Here is a 21,743-nt window from a genome sequence, read left to right as displayed (position 1 = left end):
GGAACGTGCACCCGAATGTTTATAGCAGCAATGTTCACAATAGCCAAACTATGGAAAGAACCTAGATGTCCATCAAAAGATGAATGGATAAAGAAGATGTGGTATATTTATACAATGGAATACTATGCAGCCATCAGAAGAAATGAAATCTTGCCATTTGCAACAACATGGATAGAACTAGAGGGTATTATGCTAAGTGAAATAAGTCAATCAGAGAAAGATAATTATCGTATGATCTCCCTGATATGAGGAATTTGAGAGGCAAAGTGGGGCGCTTAGGGGGTAGGGAAGGAAAAAATGAAACAAAATGGGATCGGGAGGGAGACAAACCATAAGAGACTCTTAATCTCACAAAACAAACTGAGGATTGCTGGGGCAGGGGTATGGAGAGGGTGGTTGGGTTATGGACACTGGGGAGGCTATGTGCTATGGTGAGTGCTGTGAAGTGCGTAAGCCTGATGATTCACAGACCTGTACCCCTGGGGCAAATAATACATTATATGTTAATTTAAAAAAAAAGTCCCATTTAAAACTGCATCAAAAACAGTAAACCTAGGAATAAACTTAACCAAAGCGGCCAAAGACCTATACTCTGAAGACAACACAAATAAATGGAAAGATATTCCATGCTCATGGATTGGGAGAACAAAATGTCCGTATCATCCAAAGCAATCTACAGATTTATTGCAGTCTCTATCAAAATGCCAACAGCATTTTTCACAAAACTAGAACAAATGCTCCTAAAATTTGCATGGCATCACAAAGACTCTGAATAGCCAAAGTAATCTTGAAAAAGAGAACGAAAGTAAGGTATCACAATCCCAGATTTCAAGATGCATGACAAAGCTGCTGTAAGCAAAACGGTACGGTACTGGCACAAAAACAGACATATAATCCAATGGAACAGAACAGAGAACCCAGAAATAAACCCACAATTATATGGTCAATTAATCTTGGACAAGGAATAATGAATATACAATGGGAAAAAGACCATCTCTTCAACAAATGGTGCTGGTAAAACTGGACAGCAACATTCAAAACAATGAAACTGGACCACCTTCTTACACCATACACAAAAATAAACTCAAAATGGATTAAAGACCTAAATGTGAGACCTGAAACCAAAAAAAAATCCTAGAAGAGAACACAGGCAATAATTTCTCTGACATTGGCTATAGCAACATTTTTCTAGGTATGTCCCCTAACACAAGGGAAACAAAAGCACTATTGTAAACAAAATAAAAACTTCTGCACCGCAAATAAAACAATCAATAAAACTAAAAGACAACCGTCTGAACTGGAGAAGATATCTGCAAATGATATATCCAATAAAGGGTTTGTATTCAAAGTATATAAAGAACTTATACAGGACGCCTGGGTGGCTCAGTCAGTTAAGCATATCCGCCTTCGGCTCAGGTCAGGATCCCAGGATCCTGGGATCAAGTCAGTGGGACTGCTTCTCCCTCTGTCTGCCGCTCTCCCTGCTTGTGTGCTCACTCTCTCTGACAAACAAATAAAGTCTTCAAAAAGAAAAAAACCCCACAAAACTTACACAATTCAACACCCAAAAAACAAATAACCCAATTTAAAAATGAATAGAAGACATGAAAAGACATTTCTCCAAAGATGGCATTCAGATGGTCAAGACACATGAAAAGATGCTCAACATCACTCATTATTGGGGAAATGCAAATCAAAACCACAATAAGGTATCACCTCACACCTGTCAGAATGGCTAGTATCAAAAATGACAAGAAATAACAAGTGTTGGTGAGGATGTGGAGAAAAAGGAACCCTGGTGCACTACCGAGGGGAATGCAAACTAGTGCAGCCACTGTGGAAAACAGAACTACTTTATGATCCAGTAATTTCCCTACTGGGTATTCACCCAAAGAATATGAAAACATTAATTCCAAAAGATGCATGCAGCCCTATGTTTACTGCTGCATTATTTAAATAGCCCAACCAGGAAAGCAGCCCAAGTGTCTATCAGTAGATGAATGGATAAAGAAGACTGGGGGGTGTGTGGGTGTATATACACGCAAATGCATACCACGGACTATTATTACTCAGCCATAAAGACAAAAAATGAAAAGAAAGAAATCAGCCTTTTTCTGACTGACTTTTTTCACTTAACATTATACCCTCATCCATGCTATTGCAAATGGCAAGATTTCATTCCATTTTTATGGCTGAGTAGTATTTCATTATATATAATTATCACATCTTCTTTATTCATTCATCTATTGATGGACACTTGAGCTGCTCCCATTATTAAAGAAAGACAAAGACTGTATGATTTCACTTACACATGGAATTTAAGAAACAAAATGAACAAAGAAAAAAAGAGACAACCCAAAAATCAGACTCTTAACCATACAGAACAAACTGATGGTTACCAGAGGGAGGAAGGTAAGTGGGATGGGTGAGAGAGGTGATGGGGATTAAGAAACCACTTACTGTGATGAGTGCTACGTAGTGTACAGAACTTTTAAATCTCTACATTACATACCTGAAACTAATATAATACTGTATGTTTGATTATACTGAAATTAAAATTTAAATAAATTTAAATTAAAAAACCTTTCCTCTGCAAAGCTGCCTATTTCCTTTTCTTTATCACTTATAATATAAAAAACTCTACCTATAAAAGCAATCTTAAAAAAAAAAAAGCAAACATTTTATACATGAAAGTTAAATAATCTGACCCAGAGTTTCCCTTGAACCACAGATGATATACCATGTTAATACAAACTTCAATTAAAAAAAAAAAAAGAATAAAATATCCTACCTAAAATAACCTTTACCATCATCTTCTTTTATTTCTAAAGACACAGAGAAGGTAAAGATGTCACTGTCAGGAGTTTGAGGTGCAGCAGCTGCTGAAAGTGGGGTCTGCTTGGCAGAACGGCGGAAGGCAGTGGCAAAACTGTAAAGTATCCGGCTTACCTACAATGGATATGTTAGAAAATGGGCTGTTATCAGAAGAAATAAAATACCTTTATTAAGGCTGAAAGTTACCTATTTTGTGTGTGTGTTGGGGCGGGTAGTAATTCATCTTTCCCCCACTGATTTATTTTGGTAAATTAATTTGTTAGGCCTAGAAAGCAAGCAACACTAAAAATGGCCAGAGAAAGGGTTTAAAAAAGAAATGGTTATAAACACAAGAAATCCAACTGAAAAATAATTTCCTAAATTGTTAGAAACAATCTGAATATATTCATTACAGTAAAAAAAAAAAAAAAAAAAAAAAAAGGCCTAAAAGATTAGCTTTAAAAGAACAGTTTGGAAACGTGTCATTCCTGAAACCAAGATACCTATCAAGAAGTCTTGGTCTCAGACACTCTTAAGCAACAACGTTCTGATTACCCAAACTTTTAGTTTCTTTATATTTCAGCCCAGCAGGCTGGAATCAATAAAACATCAGCAAAGAATTTCATTTGGCTTATTAAGTGACCATAATAAATACTGCAATTAACTTCAACACAGTGAGGGTAAAGGTGAAGTTTCATTTGCAGAGTTTTCTGGTAGGGACTTACAGCTTCTTGTATTTCACACCGGAAGACGTGTATTCTGAAGAGCTCTGCATTGTAATGACTTTCAGTGAAAGCAAAACAGTCACTCTCGGGAGTTCCATCATGCCCTCTGACACAGAAGAGGATTTTGTAGATAGGGTAGTTTGCTATTTCAGTGTTTGTCTGAGGATCTAAGAGTCTGTTTGGGAAAAAAAGTTATAAAGAGCTTAGAGGGATTACGGACTATTCTCACTAAATCCATATTATGATTCGAGACTCATCTTTCTAGCAAGATCACAGAAACCATTTTTGGTATGCTAATCATATTAACCTTAAGTCTTAACAAATAAGTTATATGTAGATTTCTCTTTTTATTTTTTAAGATTTTATTTATTTGACAGAGAGATAGCAAGAGAGGGAACGCAAGCAGGGAGGGGTAGCGGGAGAGGGAGGAGCCAGCTTCCCACCAAGCAGGGAGCCCCATGTGGGGCTTGATCCCAGGACCCTAGAATCATGACCTGAGCCAAAGGCAGACGCTTAGTGACTGAGCCACCTAGAAGCCCCAATACGTGGATTCCTGAATTATTAATTATGTAATTCCATGGTATGAAAACCTACATAATCTTATGCTTTAGGGAGGCAATCAGAAAGACAAACAATAAGTACGTAGGTTTTCTATATAGTCTGTACATAAATAAAGACTAGATCAATGAGTAAATTAGACTACCAAAATGAATCATTAAAGCTGTGTTTCTCACTACCTCCTAAAAAATGACCTAATCTGCTTTATTATTTAAAAAAACAAAAAACTGATGTGTTTTCTCAGAGTGAAATATATTCTTCTGATTCATGGCAAATAAGAAAGTACAAAATGTTAACACCTAAAAAAAGATAATTACTAATCAAAAGCATTCCATTCGCTGAAAATCGAAAAGTGTGTTATTCATTCAGAAACGTATTGGTTCAAAAAAAAAAAAACTTACTGATTCAACAAATACTTATAATACTCTAAGCTCTGTTCTGGATACTGAAGACACAAATATGAAAGTAATGAAAAGAAACTGCAATTTCAACAGTGAATGGGTAGGGCCACTGATGAGGAAAGCCTAGGAGTCCGTGCATAATGGAAATACAAAGGAAGTGGACCTAATCCACATTCAAAGGCACTTTGATAAAAACTCTGAAAACATGAGCAAGAGAAACTGGGTTTTGCATGTCTACAGAATTAAAATGTATCAGAACAAAGTATAGTTTCAGCTGGGCAATAACTACTAAGAAGGACACAGAAATGAGCACTAAACAAGTTTTATGAAAAGTTTCATATTATTGGGGTGCCTGGGTGGTTCAGTTGATTAAGAATCTGACTCTTGATTTTGGCTCAGATCATGATCTTGGGGTCCCAGGATCTAGCCCCTGCATCAGGCTCTGTGCTCAGTGGGGAGTCTACTTGAGGATTCTCTTTCCCTCTTCCTCTGCCCCGTCCCCCACTCACATATGTGCGTGCTCTCTCCAAAACAGTCTTTTAAAAAATGCTGATTCTGGTATGTCAATATTATTATTGTTGATTCTAATATGTTAGATTCAATATGAAACTTCATACTGAACTAATGTGTCAAGCTAGTATCTGTACTGGTGGAACAGGGAAAAATATAAATTAATTTGTTAGGCATACTTTCAGGTCAACATATTTCAATTATCCCCAAAACATTTAAATTTTTAAGGTACCACACACAAGCAGGGTGGGGAAGAATATAAAAAACTGTTCAAATGAGTAATTTTCATAATCCTTGGAAGACGTTAAACCCCAAGTGAATTAAATATTACGTGAATAAGATAATTATGTATTTTGTTCACTACTGCTTCTTTCTAAATCTATAGGTCAGAAATCTGATCCAAACATTTCAAGAAGCTGGTCTTACCTCACGGTTCCTTCAGACACATTCGGCACTGACAGGGTAACGTCTAGTGAAATCTGACATTGGCTTCTTAAGATGGACATCATCCTTAAGGCTTCCACTTCACTCCTGGGTGCATTTACTGAGGCACAGCCTAAATAAGTTAGTTTGCTGAAAACTACACTGTCTTCATCAGCAGCTGGTGTAAAAGGACTTGACCCTTCAGAATCTGAAAGAAAAGAAATGAAATCACTTTTAATATTTTGTTGACATGAATACCAAGTAAAAACTTACAAGTTACATTTAGGTCTACAATTAAAAACTAAAGAGATAATATGCTAATGCCCCAGAAGAAATGCCCATTAAAGCCAGAAATTTCACATTAAAACTCTGTCACTAACACCCAAATTTTTAGGGATTCCTTTACTGTCAATCCCAAATCTAAAATGTGATCTGAGGTTAGATCTGATTTACATTTTGCCTTTTCTAATTTGTTCTGACTTTATAATTCACATATAGGTCAAAAATATATTTAGTATTTTACCACTCTGAAAAATTCTCTCTCTTCTTTCTGATCTGTATTGCTTTATTTCTCTCATTCATCATCTTAGCTATTTAATGTTCTCCTAATACCCGTTTTCCCTTTCTCAAGAAAGCTGCGTCGTTGTAACACTCCAGTTTTCCCAATAAGCCTTTATAATTCCCCTATTCCTCCTCCTCTGTGCTGCCTTTTAAAAAACCTGGCAACTACTCCCAAAGAACTATCTATATAGGCCTGCAGCAAATATCTCTTCCCCAAGTATTATTCCTCCACATCTCCAACACTGTCCTCAAATTCCTTTTCTTGGAAAAATCTTGAAACATTCTGAAACAAGGCTTCCTCAGTGTCATTTAACTGCTGTTATCTCTTGCTTTGATAACCATGACGTACATTTAAAGGGAAATCAGAATGGTACATATACCTACCCTTCTCATATCCTCCTAAATCTAGAATCTGAACATTCTAGAAAACAGATGATGGTTTTTGCTTGCTCTGAATCAAACCTAGCACAGGGTGGGCACTCACATATTAAAAACAATAACCTTCAGTTAAGCAAGCAATGCAGCAGTCCTAACCTCCTTGTGCAGGTTTCACTGGCAAGCTCATCTCTGGTTTTTGAAGCCCTACTAATGGCACAGGGTTAATGGTAGATGAAGCTGAGAGTTGGTTAGAAAGAGGTCCATCTCCTTCACCATCCAGTTGTGACCTTTCCACAAGTTCCTTGTCCCCTGGCTGGTCGTCCATTGGAGGATCCATCAGCACATCTGCTAGCTCTTTTTGCAGCTGCTGCTCACTTCCATTCCCTATAATCTAAGGGTCACAAATACACGCAATCAGCAAAGTGAGAAAGAGAGGCCGGTACTAATTCAAATGGGTCCATATTCTAGAGAAAACTGTCAGCATTTCTTTTGATAGAAAGATATCTTCTGAATTTTTTTTTAACAGAATAAGTCAAGATCTGCAATAAATAAGAGCTGCAGCTGCTCTCTTAAATCGTAGTTTTTCATGAAAAAGTGTATAGTGAATTTGAGACTATTGCCCAGAAATGTATGTGACAGTGTTTTATTTAAAGTTTTCTACAGTGGCCTCAACTAACAAAACGTCCGTAATTTTACTTGTCTGGTGAGAAATCTGTTAAAAGGAATATCTTTAGGGGCTTCTCTAATCTTTAAGAAACAGGGAAAATGTGTTTGCCTACAGAAGTTATCATAGGAACAGACTTATTAGGTAATAAATTTTCACATGTATTTCACCACTCCTACTATAAGTCAGTCTCTTGTAATCCTAAGGGAGACTCCTCTGAAATGAACAGTTTCTTAATGTTCTGAGGCACCTGAATAAAGCTGGTATGTATAAAATGGCCTGAGGAGAAGCACACCATTTCAGTAATGTCAAGTGTTTTTCTAGAGTCATGATGGTTTATTCTTAGTTGCTCAATAAGGAAGTAAACAAGTGCAAAATCTAGTGGAAACTGCCCAATGCTAGGGAAAACCACAAGTGACAAAACTCAGTACTGTCACTAAATGCTTATTCAAGAAACACTAAAAAACAAATTCAACAAAACAATTTAGAAAAAGTCATGATCAAGAAAGGGGGTTGATTTAGGAGGCTTTTTGAAAACTAAAAGCTGACAGAAAGTTAAAATGGGTGGGGCTAGGAGACTATGTTAAAGAGAATGAAGTCTTTCCAGTCAAATAAACACAGAAGTTAGAAGCAAAATTCCAATAATAACAGACGTACCTCTGGACTGCCAAAGAACCCAGTTCAAACATTTTTTTTTTTTTAACTCTATAAGCTTCAAGTTCCTTTGGCTGTAAATTATAACTGAGAAACAGTCAGTCTTAAGTCTTTTTCTTGCTGACATTTTCCCACGGAAATCTGACACGTCAGCTACTCTTGCCACACAGGTGTCCAGCCTCGTGGCTTCGGTGACAATGTGTACTTCCCTGAACTTCATTTTATGTTTACAGTTACTGCTAATGGAACTACAAGTGGGTCCTGTAATTTTAATTCTTTGTTATGCCTGATCCTACACAACCACAAATGCAATCCAATTTCTTCTTTCAAAAGTTGTACTTTCAGAAGTTTTTAAGCCATCTAAAAAACAAACACAGCTTAGTTCCAATTAACCTTTCATTCTTCCAGAACTGGAGAGCAATTAATTACTGCATCACCTGCACTAAACAAAAGATACTCTAATTGAACCTAAACTGTTTTCCAAGGGGAAAGAAAAAGAACATAAATAGGATAGTTATAGCTTCCTGAACACAGATGGAGAAAAGATATTAGACTCCCTGTTTGTGTAATTGGTAATTAGAACTAGGGAGACTATCACCAAAAGAGCAAACTAAATCAAAGAGAAAACATTATATTTTACATGTTACAAAGTACTATTTTGTTCTTTGCTTTAAAGAGTAATTAAGCTCAAGTCTTCTGTTGGATAGGCTGCCTACATTTTCACATATTCTTCAATAACAAAAATACACCTAAGCCTGAAAGAAAACACGTTTATATACTTGTATTTTGTTTGTACATGTTTATCTTGCATTCCTCTTTCACTTAGAGAGTCTATAAACATAAGAACTGCCTTCTATTTCCTCAACTCTTCCTTAAAAACTAGGAAAAAGAAATGTACACACACAAACATCTGATTTTTAAAAACTGTTTAAAAACAGCAATGCTACATATGCTTTGGATGATTAGGGTCAATACAGTACTCAACAATTATGTTACATCATTTGTGAACCTTTGATCTAATTTCAAAATTACTGTCTGTGACATTATAATACACATACTTAAACTAGTTAAGGTTTTTGTCATTGTTTTTGTTTTCTTTATTTAAAAACTTTTTTTTTTTTTTTTATTAAGTAATCTCTATGCCCAACATGGGGCTTGAACTCATGACCCTGTTATAAAGAACTGCATGCTCCATGGACCTAGCCAGCCAGGCACCCTGTTTGTTTGTTTGTTTTTTAAGATTTTATTTATTTGACAGTGAGATCACAAATAGGCAGAGAGACAGGCAGAGAGAGAGGAGGAAGCAGGCTCCCTGCTGAGCAGAGAGCCCGATGCGGGCTCGATCCCAGGACCCTGGGATCATGACCCGAGCCGAAGGCAGAGGCCTTAACCCATTGAGCCACCCAGGCGCCCGTTTGTTTTTTTAAAGATTTTATTTATTTGAGAGAGAGAGAGAGAGACAATGATTGAGAGAAAGAGAGATCACGAGTGTGGGGGGGGGGGTGCGGGAGGGGAGGGAGTTTAGAGGGAGAAGCAGACACTCTGCTGAGCAGGGAGCCTGATGCAGGTCTTGATCCCAGGACCCTGGGATTGTGACATGGGCCAAAGGTATACACATAACTGACTGAGCCACTGAAGCGCTCATCTGTTGTTTTCTTTATGAAGAAGTCTTCCCTAGGCTTATTGAGGAAACATTTAGCCATGCCTTTCAGGGGTCTTAAACTTTGGCATGCATCAGAATCACCTGGAGAACTTTTTTTTATTTTTTATTTTTTTTAAAGATTTTATTTATTTGGGCGCCTGGGTGGCTCAGTGGGTTAAAGCCGCTGCCTTCGGCTCAGGTCATGATCTCAGGGTCCTGGAATCGAGTCCCACATCGGGCTCTCTGCTCAGCAGGGAGCCTGCTTCCCTCTCTCTCTCTCTCTCTCTGCCTGCCTCTCCGTCTACTTGTGATCTCTCTCTGTCAAATAAATAAATAAAAATCTTAAAAAAAAAAAGATTTTATTTATTTGATAGACAGAGACCACAAGTAGGCAAAGAGGCACACACAGAGAGAGAGAGGAAGGGAAGCAGGCTCCCAGCGTAGCAGAGAGCCTGATGTGGGGCTTGATCCCAGGACCCTGGGATCATGACCTGAGCCCAAGGCAGAGGCTTTAACCCACTGAGCCACCCAGGCGCCCCAACCTGGAGAACTTTTAAGACACAAACTGTTCAGCCCCAACTGAATTCCAATTCAGTAAGTCTGGGTGGACCTGATAATTTTCATTTTTAAAAAGTTTCCAGGAGATGGGGATAGTGCTGGTCTGGGAACCAGGCTCTAAGAACCAACCTTAGGTTAATTGTTCTTAACCATGACTACATAGCATAATAACCCATATTACCAGGAAGCATGCTGGTAATATGTAAATTATGTACTAAAATATGTTCTCCTTTTCCGCTCCCTCATCTCCCAAACAAATGAGTAAATCAGTCTCAGAGGTAGAGCCTGGGCATATGCATTTTGAAGAACCTCCACAGGTCATTTACAAAACAGCTGGCATGCCAGATTAGGCCAGCAGACTGCAATTTGTTGACCCCTGGTCCTGATGAATAGCTTAAACGAACCAACGACTGCTTATCACTAGACTGTGTTATAATAAAAAAAAAAACAAAAAAACCACTGTTCCCTGTTGCTAACAGCATTCTTTTTTTTTTTTTTCTTAATTTACTTATTTGTCAGAGAAAGAGGGAGAGAGAGAAAGGGAGAGAGCACAAGCAAGGAGAGTGGCAGGCAGAGGAAGAAGCGGGATGCGGAACTTGATCCCAGGACCCTGGGATCATGACTTGAGCCGAAGGCAGATGCCTTACTGACTGAGTCACCCAGGTGTCCTGCCAACAGCATTCTTAACGCAAAACACAATCATCTCTAAAATAACACACTGCAGTATTAGTCAACGGGTAGACATATAGATCAATGGAACAAAACAGAATCCAGAAATAGACGGACAAATATATGGCCAATTGGTTTCAAAAAAGTTGGCAAGCTAATTTAATGGAGAAAGGGAATAAAACAAATGGGCTGAACAACTGACCTGACATCTACACCTATGCAAAAATATGAAGCTCATGAAGCTCAGCCAATACCCCACATCACATATAAAAATTAACACAAAACGGGTCACGGTCTAAATGCAAATCCTAAAGCTGTAAAACTTACAGAAGAAAACAAAGGAGAAAATCTGTGAAAATCCTGGGACACAAAGATTTCTAATGACACAAAAAGTAGCATGAAAGAAAAAAAATGTACCTGGGTGCCACAGTTGATTAAGTGTCCGACTCCTCCTTCTGGCTCAAGTCATGACCTCAGTCAGGGTTGTGAGCTTGAGCCCCTCCTTCAGGCTCTGCACTGAGCACCGAGTCTGCTTGAGACTCTCTCCCTCTCCCTCGGCCCCTTCCCCCTACACTCTTGCTCTCTAAAATAAAAATAAATCTTTAAAAAAAATGATAAAACTAGAAACTTCCGCTCAAAAGACACCATTGAGAGAATAAAAATATAAGCCACAAACGGAGAGTATGTATCTGATGACAGATTTATATTCAGAATGTCTTATAACTCAATAAGGAAACAAGCCACCCAATTTTAAAAATGGGCATTTCACCAAAGAAGGTATAGAGATTGCTAACTAATAAGCACATGAGAGAAACTCAATTCATTAGCCATTAGAGAAATTGAAACCTCCACAGGATGCCTCCACGAACCTATAAGCTTGGATAAAATTAAAATGAAAACAAGGCTAACAATAACCAAGGATTGGCAAAGATATGTAATAACTAAAAAACTCTCAAACATCGCTGGTGGGAATGCAAAACAGTAGTGTCACTTTAGCCAATTTTTTGTGAATTTTATAGTTAAACATACACTTACCATATGACTCAGTCCTAGGTATTTAACCAAGAAAATTAAAACATATGTCCCGTGAATGTTTATAGCAGTATTATTCATAATCACCAAAAAACTGAACACAAATGTTTATCAGCTGCTTAGTGGATAAACAAACTGCAAATATCTATACAATGGAATACTACTCAGCAATAAAAAGGAATGAATTATTAGTACATGCAATAGCATGGATTATTCCGAGTAAAATAAGCCAGACACAAAAGGCTACACCACCTTGTAAGATTCTATTTATATGGTATTCTAGAAAAGGCACAACTTCAGGGACAGAAATCAGATCACTGGTTGCCAGGGGCTGGGAAGGAGATAAGAGGACTGACAAAAAAGAAGTACAAAGAACTTTTTGGAGTGATAAAAATATTCTGCATCTTAATTGTGGTGATGCTGGTTGTTATGAGTTTGCATTCACTAAAGCTTATAGGACTGTGCACCTAAAACGGGTGCATGTTACTATGTGCAAATTTTATCTTAATAAACTTAAAATAGAAAGGGGATATTGATAGTGGCAAAGGTTATGCATATGTGGGAGCAGGGGTTAAATGAGAAATCTCTGTACCTCCCTCTTGATTTTGCTATGAACCTAATACTGCTCTAAAAAATAAGGTCTATTATTTATTTATTTATTTAAAGATTTTATTTGTTTATTTGACAGAGACACAGCGAGAGAGGGAACACAAGCAAGGGGAGTGGGAGAGGGAGAAGCAGGCTTCCTGGGGAGCAGGGAGCCCGATGCAGGGGTTGATCGCATGACTCTGGGCCAAAGGCAGGCGCTTAATGACTGAATCACCCAGGCGCCCCTAAAGTTTATTTTTTAAAAAATAGAAAAAAAGCATGGTTTCTACAAAAGATGCAATCTGAGAACACACTGCTCATTTTTTCTATCTGCAACTCAAAAGCTATTCATCCAGGGTTCTGTTTTTGACAATCACCTCATTTTACAGACTCTCCTGTGCCCACTTCATCTGCTGCCAAGATACAGAAACAATCCCTAGTATGGATCTACAACCCCTTCCTCAACGGTCTACTGGAGAGGAAATCTTCAGCTAGATGCCCCAGACAGTGTGTCAAACTTAACTCACTGACTCATCCTCCTCCTGTATCCTTTTATTTTTTTTTAAGGAAGCTCTATGCCCAGTTTGGAGCTGGAACTCATGACCCCAAGATCATGCTGTACCAACTGACCCAGCTGGGTGCCACCTGGTTTTTCGTTTGTTTTTAATTAGGGAATTGCACTACTATCCACTTAGTGGGCCAATGAAAGAGCACAATCACCCCTCACCCTTCACTTCTCTAATCCCCACATTACTCACGAATCCTACTGATCCTTGCTCAACTGTGCAGTTTCTCCTTCCTCTCTCGGCATAGGTAATACCATAGGATGGCTAATGTTCATTTTACATAAGCCTATTTATTAGAAAGATAGGAGTTTCCTTGCCTTTTCTCTCTCCTATGACCTATCTTTCACACAGCCACTGAAGTTACAATTGCAAAGCTTAGTTCTGATCAAGCACTACCTTGTTTTTAAAACCTCCCATGTTTCCTCAATTCCCTTAAGATAAAGCCCAAATTTGTAACTATATTCTATGAATTCTTCACAACTCTGCCCAATTTATGTTTCCATCTATTACCAATCACACCAAATTACTCATCTTCCCCAGGACAGCGGATAAACTTTCAAGCATCTAGACTTTGTATAGACTATTCCCTTCCCTAGAAAGTAATCCTTCCCTTCTTCTTTCTGCTAAGACCAAGCTTAAATTCTGTTACCTCCTCTGGGATATCTTAATCGTGCAATAGGGGGTGTAATTACTGCCTCCCTAGGGATGCCACCATCACATGAGCATACATGTTTTAGAGAACCAGACCTTGAACGAGACTGGGCATTATTAGAGCTGGGCACAGACAGCTTCTTAAGTTATCTTTATATTATTCCCAAAGCATTGGATATACTTACTGCACAATATACCTACAATACATGTTTACTGAACTGAATTTTATAAATGCAAGGAGTAAATGCCAAAGTAATATTTTGATACTGGATATTCTACAGATTTTGGTTTAGTTATGAAAAATGAAATCTGAATTCTTTATTTTCACTTTGTTTACTTAAACACAAACAAAACCACCATAATTTCCTATTATTCTGAGAGTCATTAAAGGTTTAACGTTTACAGTAAGAATACTGGGCAAGACCAGTTAGCATGCTGCAGACCAATTTTATTCTGAAGTCCAAAAAAGACTTCCTTTCCAGGAGGGTTCAATGACATAATAATAATAATAATATTATAGGACATTTGTTTATAACTCAGGCACTATATGTGATTTTTACAGGAATTATCTCATTTCTCACATGGCAGTACCTGCCAATTAGTAAGCATCCAATTAGTATCTCCCTACCTCACTTCCAGCTATTCCATTTTTTTTTTAAGATTTTAAGTTAATTACTACACCCAGTCCCTACACATGGGGCTTGAACTTTAAACCTTGAGACTGAGTCGCATACTCTACCAACTGAGCCAGCAAGGCGCCCCCCACTTGCAGCTATTTCTAAATAAACTCTGACCCACCTACTGGAGTTCAGGTATGAAAAAGCAAATAATAACTTAAAAAAAAAAAAGTTCCACTTTCCATTATCCAGAGAAAACTAAGAACACACCTACTATTTATGTGAAAGACCCATTACTGGAATAACAGCTATCCTTTCTAAATATATCAACTAAAAGTAATGATTTATATGGTAGAAGTGGCTACAGGTCTGTACCCTTGAGAGCAAAACTGCATTTATAGAAGCAAGGGACGAAATGTTTCAAAGACAACAGCCAGAGTCATTTCCTGGTGTCAATTTTCTACTCCTAACTTTATAGCTCCTGTTTCCCGTCACTGCAACAATACCAGCTAGGCCCTTCTGGATTTGACAGTTATCCAAAGCTACTTTAGGCAGTTTGGGATCTTTTTCCAGTAGAGATTTTGTCTTCAAGAGACATGCTTAGGAAATGACAGTGTGCCTTGAAAAATCCATAGATGATCAGAAAATTAAAGACAAATCCGTGATATCTACAGTTACCACTACTTGAGTCAGACCATAATGAAAATATAAATGACAATGCTTCAGACAGTAATGTTACTCAGCTTCAGTGTAAAAACTAAGGCATTCTGAAACAAGTACATAAAGCTCACTTTTACCAGAAAGCATGGCACAAAATAACCAGAAGTCCCATTTGGATCCTAGAAAGTATTGTTACTAACCTCAAATCCACTCACATACTTGTTCTGTGATCTTTAGTAAATCACTAAATTACTTTGTGCCTCATTTATTTTTTTTATTTTTTTTTAAAAGATTTTATCTATTTATTTGTTAGAGAGAGCGCGAGCGAGCACAGGCAGACAGAGGCAGAGGGAGAAGCAGGCTCCCCGCTGAGCAAAGGAGCCCGACGCGGGACTCGATCCCAGAACACCGGGATCATGACCTGAGCCAAAGGCAGCCGCCCAAGCAACTGAGCCACCCAGGCGTCCCACTTTGTGCCTCATTTATAAACAGCAGCTGTTCTGACTAACCACCTCTTTATCTTCTGTATGAAGTTGGGACAAGAGAAACCACCTAAAATTACCACTAGGAATCATTAACATTAATTTAAAAAGGAGAAGGAACAGCACCTTGTGAATTCATCCTAAGAGGTCAACTGAAGACAGACCCAAAGTATTTATGACTGTGTTGCAAAATAATGGGATTATGACTGGGTTTTACTTTTCTTATTGTCTGAATTTTCTGTATCAAGCACACATTATTTTTATAATTATAGAAAACAAGTAACAAAAAGGTTATTTGGGAGAAAAAGAAAAGCAAGCACATTCAATTCCACTATATGCAATGCTCCTGACTTTGGGCCCTTTTCTCTTGGTCTCTCTACACATTACAGACTCAGTTCTTTGAGTAATTCTTAATCATTCTTTAAGGTTTTGCTAAATTGTTACCTACTCTTTGCTTTTCTAGGCATTAGGCTGTCATACAATTCTGTTCATATCTATATTCTAGCACTTGATGAATTTTATCATGATAACAGGGTTACTTATGTGTCTCCCCCATCACCACCACGATCCCCCTAATTAAACTGTGTGTTCATGGTTCAGTTACTTTGTTTACTGAATAAAAGATCTGCATTAGAGGACAAAATCACCTGATACTAAAAACAAGTAATATCAGAAACTGAGTCAGAAGACTGGCTTAGGCAATTCTAAGTGAGGAGTGACTTCTATATCAGCTACTTTAATACAGTTTGGCAACTTCTTTCCAACTAAAATAATGTCCACTGAATTTTTCAAGAAGAAAAAGATTAAAACTTTTTAAAAATCCTCTAACTGAACTTTCCACCAAAGAAGTACTCGCTCAGCAATGTACCTCCAACCAATATTTACAGAGTATCTTTGGTTAAGAGATAAGGGTATAAGATTCCTATACCACAGGAGTCAGGTAAAGAAAATACAACATGTTCTGAATTTATGAAAAGTTCTCCGATTATGATGTGAGTTTTCCAAACATTTTATGAAGAAAAATGCCTATGTTTTTAATAACCACACCATTGCATAAAGCCTTTCTTTAAAAGGCTTAACAATGCATTGTCTTTTCCAAGAAGGCTTCTCAGACTCCTCCCCCAGTTGACATAGGTTCCCATCCTCTCTGTTCTATAGCACCATTTGTTAATCTCTATTGTAGCATTTATCTGTTAATGTTGAAAATTAAATATAGCTACAGTATCTCTACAGCTCCTCCATCAAGAGGTATAAGTCAATTTCCCTAAACCCCAGAATCTGGACTGGTCATGTGACTTGCTTTGACGAATAAAATGTGGCAGAAGTGACACCATGTAATCTCTAAGCCTTTGCCTTAAAAGACGCATTACCGCTTCCATATCTGCCCTAGGACTGCCATGTTGGTGTGAAGAAGTCCAAGAAGACCAAATGAAAAGAAAGATTCAGCCATCCCAGTCAAGCCCAGTCACCAGTCAATGTATCAGACCAATGAAGTTATATGAACAAAAACAGAACGAGCAAAACTACCTATTCAATGGATAAAATCATGAGAACCAATAAATTGTTTCAAGCCACTCAATTCTGAGGTAATCTGTTACAAAGCAAAGATCAGTACAAACCACTTCAACAAGAATCCTAACAACTATCATCTACCCCAAGCTGTAAGCTTCTTGAAGATAGGAACCATATCCAATTTATCTCTGTTTTCATTCAGCCTTTTAAGAGCTTCTCTTTGTCTGTGATATTTGCCAGTTTTACTGTCACCCTGATTGGGACTCACACACTGTTCCTTGAAGTTGGGGATCTATGTCTTACCACTTATGGAAAATATTCCGCTATTATCTCAAGTAACTCCTTCTCTCCCATTCTATTTTCCACATAACTTCTGCAGATTATGCAGATTATTGATTTTCTCTTCAGCAATATCTAATCTACTATTTAACACATCACTTGCACCTTTAACTTCACTAGCTCTTATTTTCACTAAGTTTGCTTAGTCTTTTAGATAATTTTGTTCATTTCTAATATTTTCCAATTTTTCTTCAAATCTTCAATCATTTAAATCATATTTATCTTAAAAGTTATAGCAAATAAAATAACTCAAATGCTCAAGTTTTGACAAGATTTAATCCTGCTACAGTCTGCCTGCTCTTTTTTTTATAAATTTTGGATTATCTGATATTCTTTATCAGGGTAATCTGTGGGAATACCAGGCAGCCTGGGTGGCAGGCATGTCCCTCCAGAGTAGTTTTGCAATTGACTCTGTCAGGTGCCCTAGAAGTATTACCAACCCAGTAATTCAAGTAGTGTAAATTCAAACCCCAAATACCCTAAGGCAAGCCTATGGGTATAAATTCTCAAGACTCCCCTCCAAACCTGTGTCTATCCTAAGAAGACTTAAGCTAAGTGTCCTTATTTTCTTCCTGTGATTGTAAGTAAGTTATTTTTTCCAAGTCTATCCTTTCAATTAGGATGCATCATCCCCTGAAGGTGCTATATAAGGAAATCTCAGTTTCAATACCCTTCTCTATAAAACCCAAAGCCTTATGTCTTACCCAACTTATCTATCAAAACCCATGCCTACTGGTCATGAAGAACACTAAAATCCCCCAGTATAGCCCCAATGTAAGCTTTTATGTATAGATCTGGCTTTCACTGTCCCTCTTTGCTTTTGTTCCTTTGGGTTTCTTTACTTTCTTATGCATATAGCTGTGAAAGGATGTTTGTATTTCACCCAGCTCTCCTAAATATTTTATACTGGGACATTTTTGGATTTTCTAGGTCATCACATTTCCAAAAATGGGAGTTGTCAGCCTCAGTGCCTAAAAACAGCATTTGGTAGATTACTGGTTGTCAACTCAATATTCAACAAAACAATTAGGACTTCTGGCATGGAAGAATGACAGGCTTTCAAATATATTTCCTAAATTCAGTGCAATTTTAAAATACAGTAGTAGCTGAAAAAAAGTTTCAAAAAGAAGAGTATCACTGAGCAACATGTTGCAGCACTTCCATCATACTTTACTTTAATCCCATAGACTGAACAATAATTCTATTACTTTCTTCACTTACCAGTTCTACATACAATACTCCAATATACTGCAGAGATGTACTGAAAATACAGAGAGGAAACATTTTAAATTTGTAGGGCATATTGCTCAATTTCCTGGTCTAAAAAACAGAACATTTCTTTTCAGTAAACAAGATAAGATGAGAGAGCAAGAAAAAAAGTTCTCTGGAGGAGCCCTGAGGGTCCTTCCATTTACCATAAAAGATTCATCAAATTAGAAACAGGAGAGTAACTCACACAGTACTTCAAAAATTAACAAGAAAATTTTCAAATGGAAGACACTCAAAAGGAGAGAAGATTGATCTATTTGCAAGTGTACGTGTTCATGCTATCTTCCTTCCTATTACAGAAACTGTTCCTAGGCTAACCCCTCTACTCACGCAATAGGAAACCCCTTTCCTTAATCAAAGACTTTGCTCTTCCCTGGTACTAGTAATGTCTTCCTCTTTAATGAATAACTCCTATTGGCGCATTTGTATCTTAACATCTTTCACTGGAATCCCTATTCCTCTTCAGGTACCATGGTTTTTCTCTCTCTCTCTCTCTCTTTTTTTTTTTTTTTTTAGCAAAAATCCTTCAAACAGTTGTTATACTACCACCACTTCTTCCTCACCTACCATTTACTACCAACCCATTAGAATGCTGCTAATCATCTAATCTCTCTCTTGAAAACAAAAAGCAAGCAAAAACAAAGACACCCTTCTTAAGGATCACCCAGGCCTCTATCCTTCTTTTTTCCAGTCACCATCGAAAACAACCTCTCAGCAGAATCTAACATACCTGGTTATTCCTGCTCTCTGAAACACTTCCTTCATCTCTTTCAAAGGCATTCCAATCTAGTTTTCTTATAACTATCTTCTCAGTCTTCTCTGCTGCTTCTCTGCATCTCCATCTCTCAATGTTGAAGTACTCCAAGAATCAGTTCTTCACTCAACTCTTCAGTTTCTATGCTCACTCTGTGGGTGATCTCATCTAATCCCATAGCTTTAAATACCATCTATATACTGTTGATGCCAGCCACAGTTGCTCCGGAGATCAATCTCATATAATCAACTACTTGACATCAAGAAATGGACACATAATAGTCATCTCAAATTTAACATGTTCAACTTCTGGTCCCTCTAACCCAATGCTGTTCCTCTTTCCATTTTAATAGACGGCACTACCATATACGTAACAGCTCAGGCCAAAAATTAGGAACCATCATTTATTTCTCTCTTTGCCTCTAATCCCACATCTAATTTGCCCACCCTATTAGTTCTACCTTGAAAATATATCCTGAATCAGACCACGTTCACCTTCTAGTCTTAAGTCAACATTCTCTCTCCCTTTAATGAATGCAACAGCCTTCTATCTACTCTTTTTGCTATCCGTCTTGCCTCTTGATTGCCCATTCTCCATGGAGCAGGCCAGATATAACTCATGGTTTTGAGTATATTCACAGGTATGTGCAACCAACACCAAAGTCAATTTAAAACATTTCATCACCCCAAACACCAAAACTACCACTGTTAGGTTTCAACTCTTCTTTCCCCTAATAACTCCAGACCTAATAAGCAACAACTACTGATCCTCTGCCTCTGAAGATTTGGACTATTCTAGACAGTTCATATTAATGGAGCCATGTAATTTCTGGACTTCTGTGACTTGCCTGTTATTTAACACGTCTTTGAGGATCATCTATGTTGTAGCATGAATCAGTACTTCATTCCTTTTAAAGATCATAAACATTATATAATAAAATATTTTAAATAACTGTATACCACATTATCCATTTAGTAGTTGATAAACATCTTATGTATCTTTATCTTACGTCTTTTTTCCTTTGTCGCTTATTCTTTTGGTGTGGTATCAAAGAATCCACTGACAAATCTGAAGTCATGAAAATTTACCCGTTTCTTCTAAGAGCTTACACTGAAGTCTGTAATCCATTTTAAGCTAATTTTGTATATGGTGTGAGGTAAGGGGTACAACTTCATTCTTTTGAAAGGGGCTATTAGTTGTCCCAGCACAATTTGTTGAAAAAAAAAAAACAAGACCAAAAACCTATTCCCAACTGAATGGCATTAGTAAACCTTGTCTCAATCAGTGGACCACCGAAATGATTCTATTCTCAACTCTCAAATGTATTCCAATGATCTATATGCATATCCTTATGTCAATACCACATGTCTTGATTACCACTCTTTATAATAAGTTTTGAAATTACAAAGTTTGAGTCCTCCAACTTTATTCTTCATTTTCAAGATTACTTTGGCCTATTCAAAGTCCCTTGCAATCCAAAATGAATTTTACAATTGGCACGTAAACATCTACATGGATGTTACCTAGGATTCTGATAGATTGCAATTAAAGTGTAGATCAGTTTCATGAACACTGTATGAATTTCCATCTACTGAGTTCTTCTTAATTTCAACAATGTTTTGCAGATTTTCAAAGTATAAGATTTTCACTTGTTTAAACTTAACACTATTTCATTTCTTCTTTTTTTTAAAGTAGGTTCCACATCTATGTGGGAGCCCAATGGGGGGCTTCAACGTGCAACCGTGAGATTAAACCTGAGCTAAGATCAAAAGTCAGACACCTATCTACCCAGCAGCCACCCAGGTGCCCTTATTCATTCTTTTTCATGCTATCAAATGTTTTTCATTGTTATTTTAAGATTGTTCATTCCAGGTGTATAAAAAATTGAACTTTTTGTATGTTGATCTTGTATCCCGTAATATTGCTGAACTTATTAGTTTTAATAGGTTTTTTTTTTTTTTCACAGTCCATAGGGTTTTTCATATATAAATTCATGTCAACTGCAAACAGAGTTTTTACTTCCTTTTTTCCAACCTGGGTATAATATTTTTGCATGCCTAACTGCCCTGGTTGTACAATGGTGAACAGAGGCTGCAAGTGCAGACACCCAGGTCTTGAGTCTGAACTAGGGGTAAGAATCTACTCTTTCACCAGCATGAATGATTCTTACTGTGAGCTTTTCATAGATGCTATTAATCAGGTTGAGGAAGTTCTATTCATAGTTGATTTATTTTCTATATTTCTTTATTTTTATAAAAAGGTGTTGGGCTTCACCAAACATTCTTCCTATGCCTACTAAAAATGATCATGTGGTTTTGTTTTTAGTTCCATCGATATATTACATTCACAGATTTTCAGATGTTAAACCAACTTACATTCTTGGGATAAATCCCACTTGATCATGGTATGTAATCCTTTTCATATACTGCTGAATATCCTGATATTTTGTTGGGGACTTTTGTGTCCATATTTAAGATACTGACATGTAGCTTTCTTGTGATGTCTTTGTCTAATTTTGGCATTGGTACAGTGTCACCCTCATAGATTTAGTTGTGAAATATTCTCTCCTTTTCAATTTTTGGAAGTTTATGAGGAACTGATATTCTGATTTAAGCATCTGGCAGAATTCAGAAATAAAGCCATCTAGGTCTGAGCTTTTCTCTGTGGTATATTTTTTATTACTAATTCAACTTCTTATCATAGGTCTATTCACACT

General features: G+C 37.3%; 1 protein-coding gene across 6 annotated transcripts in view; it reads right to left on the bottom strand.

The window, feature by feature from the left end:
• Positions 1-21,743, bottom strand: part of RABGAP1 (RAB GTPase activating protein 1) — a 155,494-nt gene that overhangs the window by 107,967 nt on the left and 25,784 nt on the right. Inside the window, exons 2-7 of one of the 6 annotated variants that reach the window (XM_047699514.1) lie at positions 19,004-19,279; positions 18,226-18,265; positions 6,527-6,761; positions 5,435-5,639; positions 3,540-3,714; positions 2,792-2,949 (exon numbers count right to left, since the gene is read on the bottom strand). In XM_047699514.1, the coding sequence (XP_047555470.1) occupies positions 2,792-2,949; positions 3,540-3,714; positions 5,435-5,639; positions 6,527-6,761; positions 18,226-18,265; positions 19,004-19,053 (863 nt within the window). In that variant the 5' untranslated portion in view covers positions 19,054-19,279. Of the gene's footprint in view, positions 1-2,791; positions 2,950-3,539; positions 3,715-5,434; positions 5,640-6,526; positions 6,762-18,225; positions 18,266-19,003; positions 19,280-21,743 lie in introns of those variants that run through there. The other 5 variants (XM_047699513.1, XM_047699518.1, XM_047699515.1 and 2 more) reach the window with 5 other exon arrangements.

The sequence above is a fragment of the Lutra lutra genome, chromosome 13 (assembly GCF_902655055.1).
Source record: "Lutra lutra chromosome 13, mLutLut1.2, whole genome shotgun sequence".
NCBI classification, from domain to species: domain Eukaryota; kingdom Metazoa; phylum Chordata; class Mammalia; order Carnivora; family Mustelidae; genus Lutra; species Lutra lutra.
The sequence above is the reverse complement of the archived record's forward strand: the minus strand, read 5'-3'. Positions and strand labels throughout refer to the sequence as shown.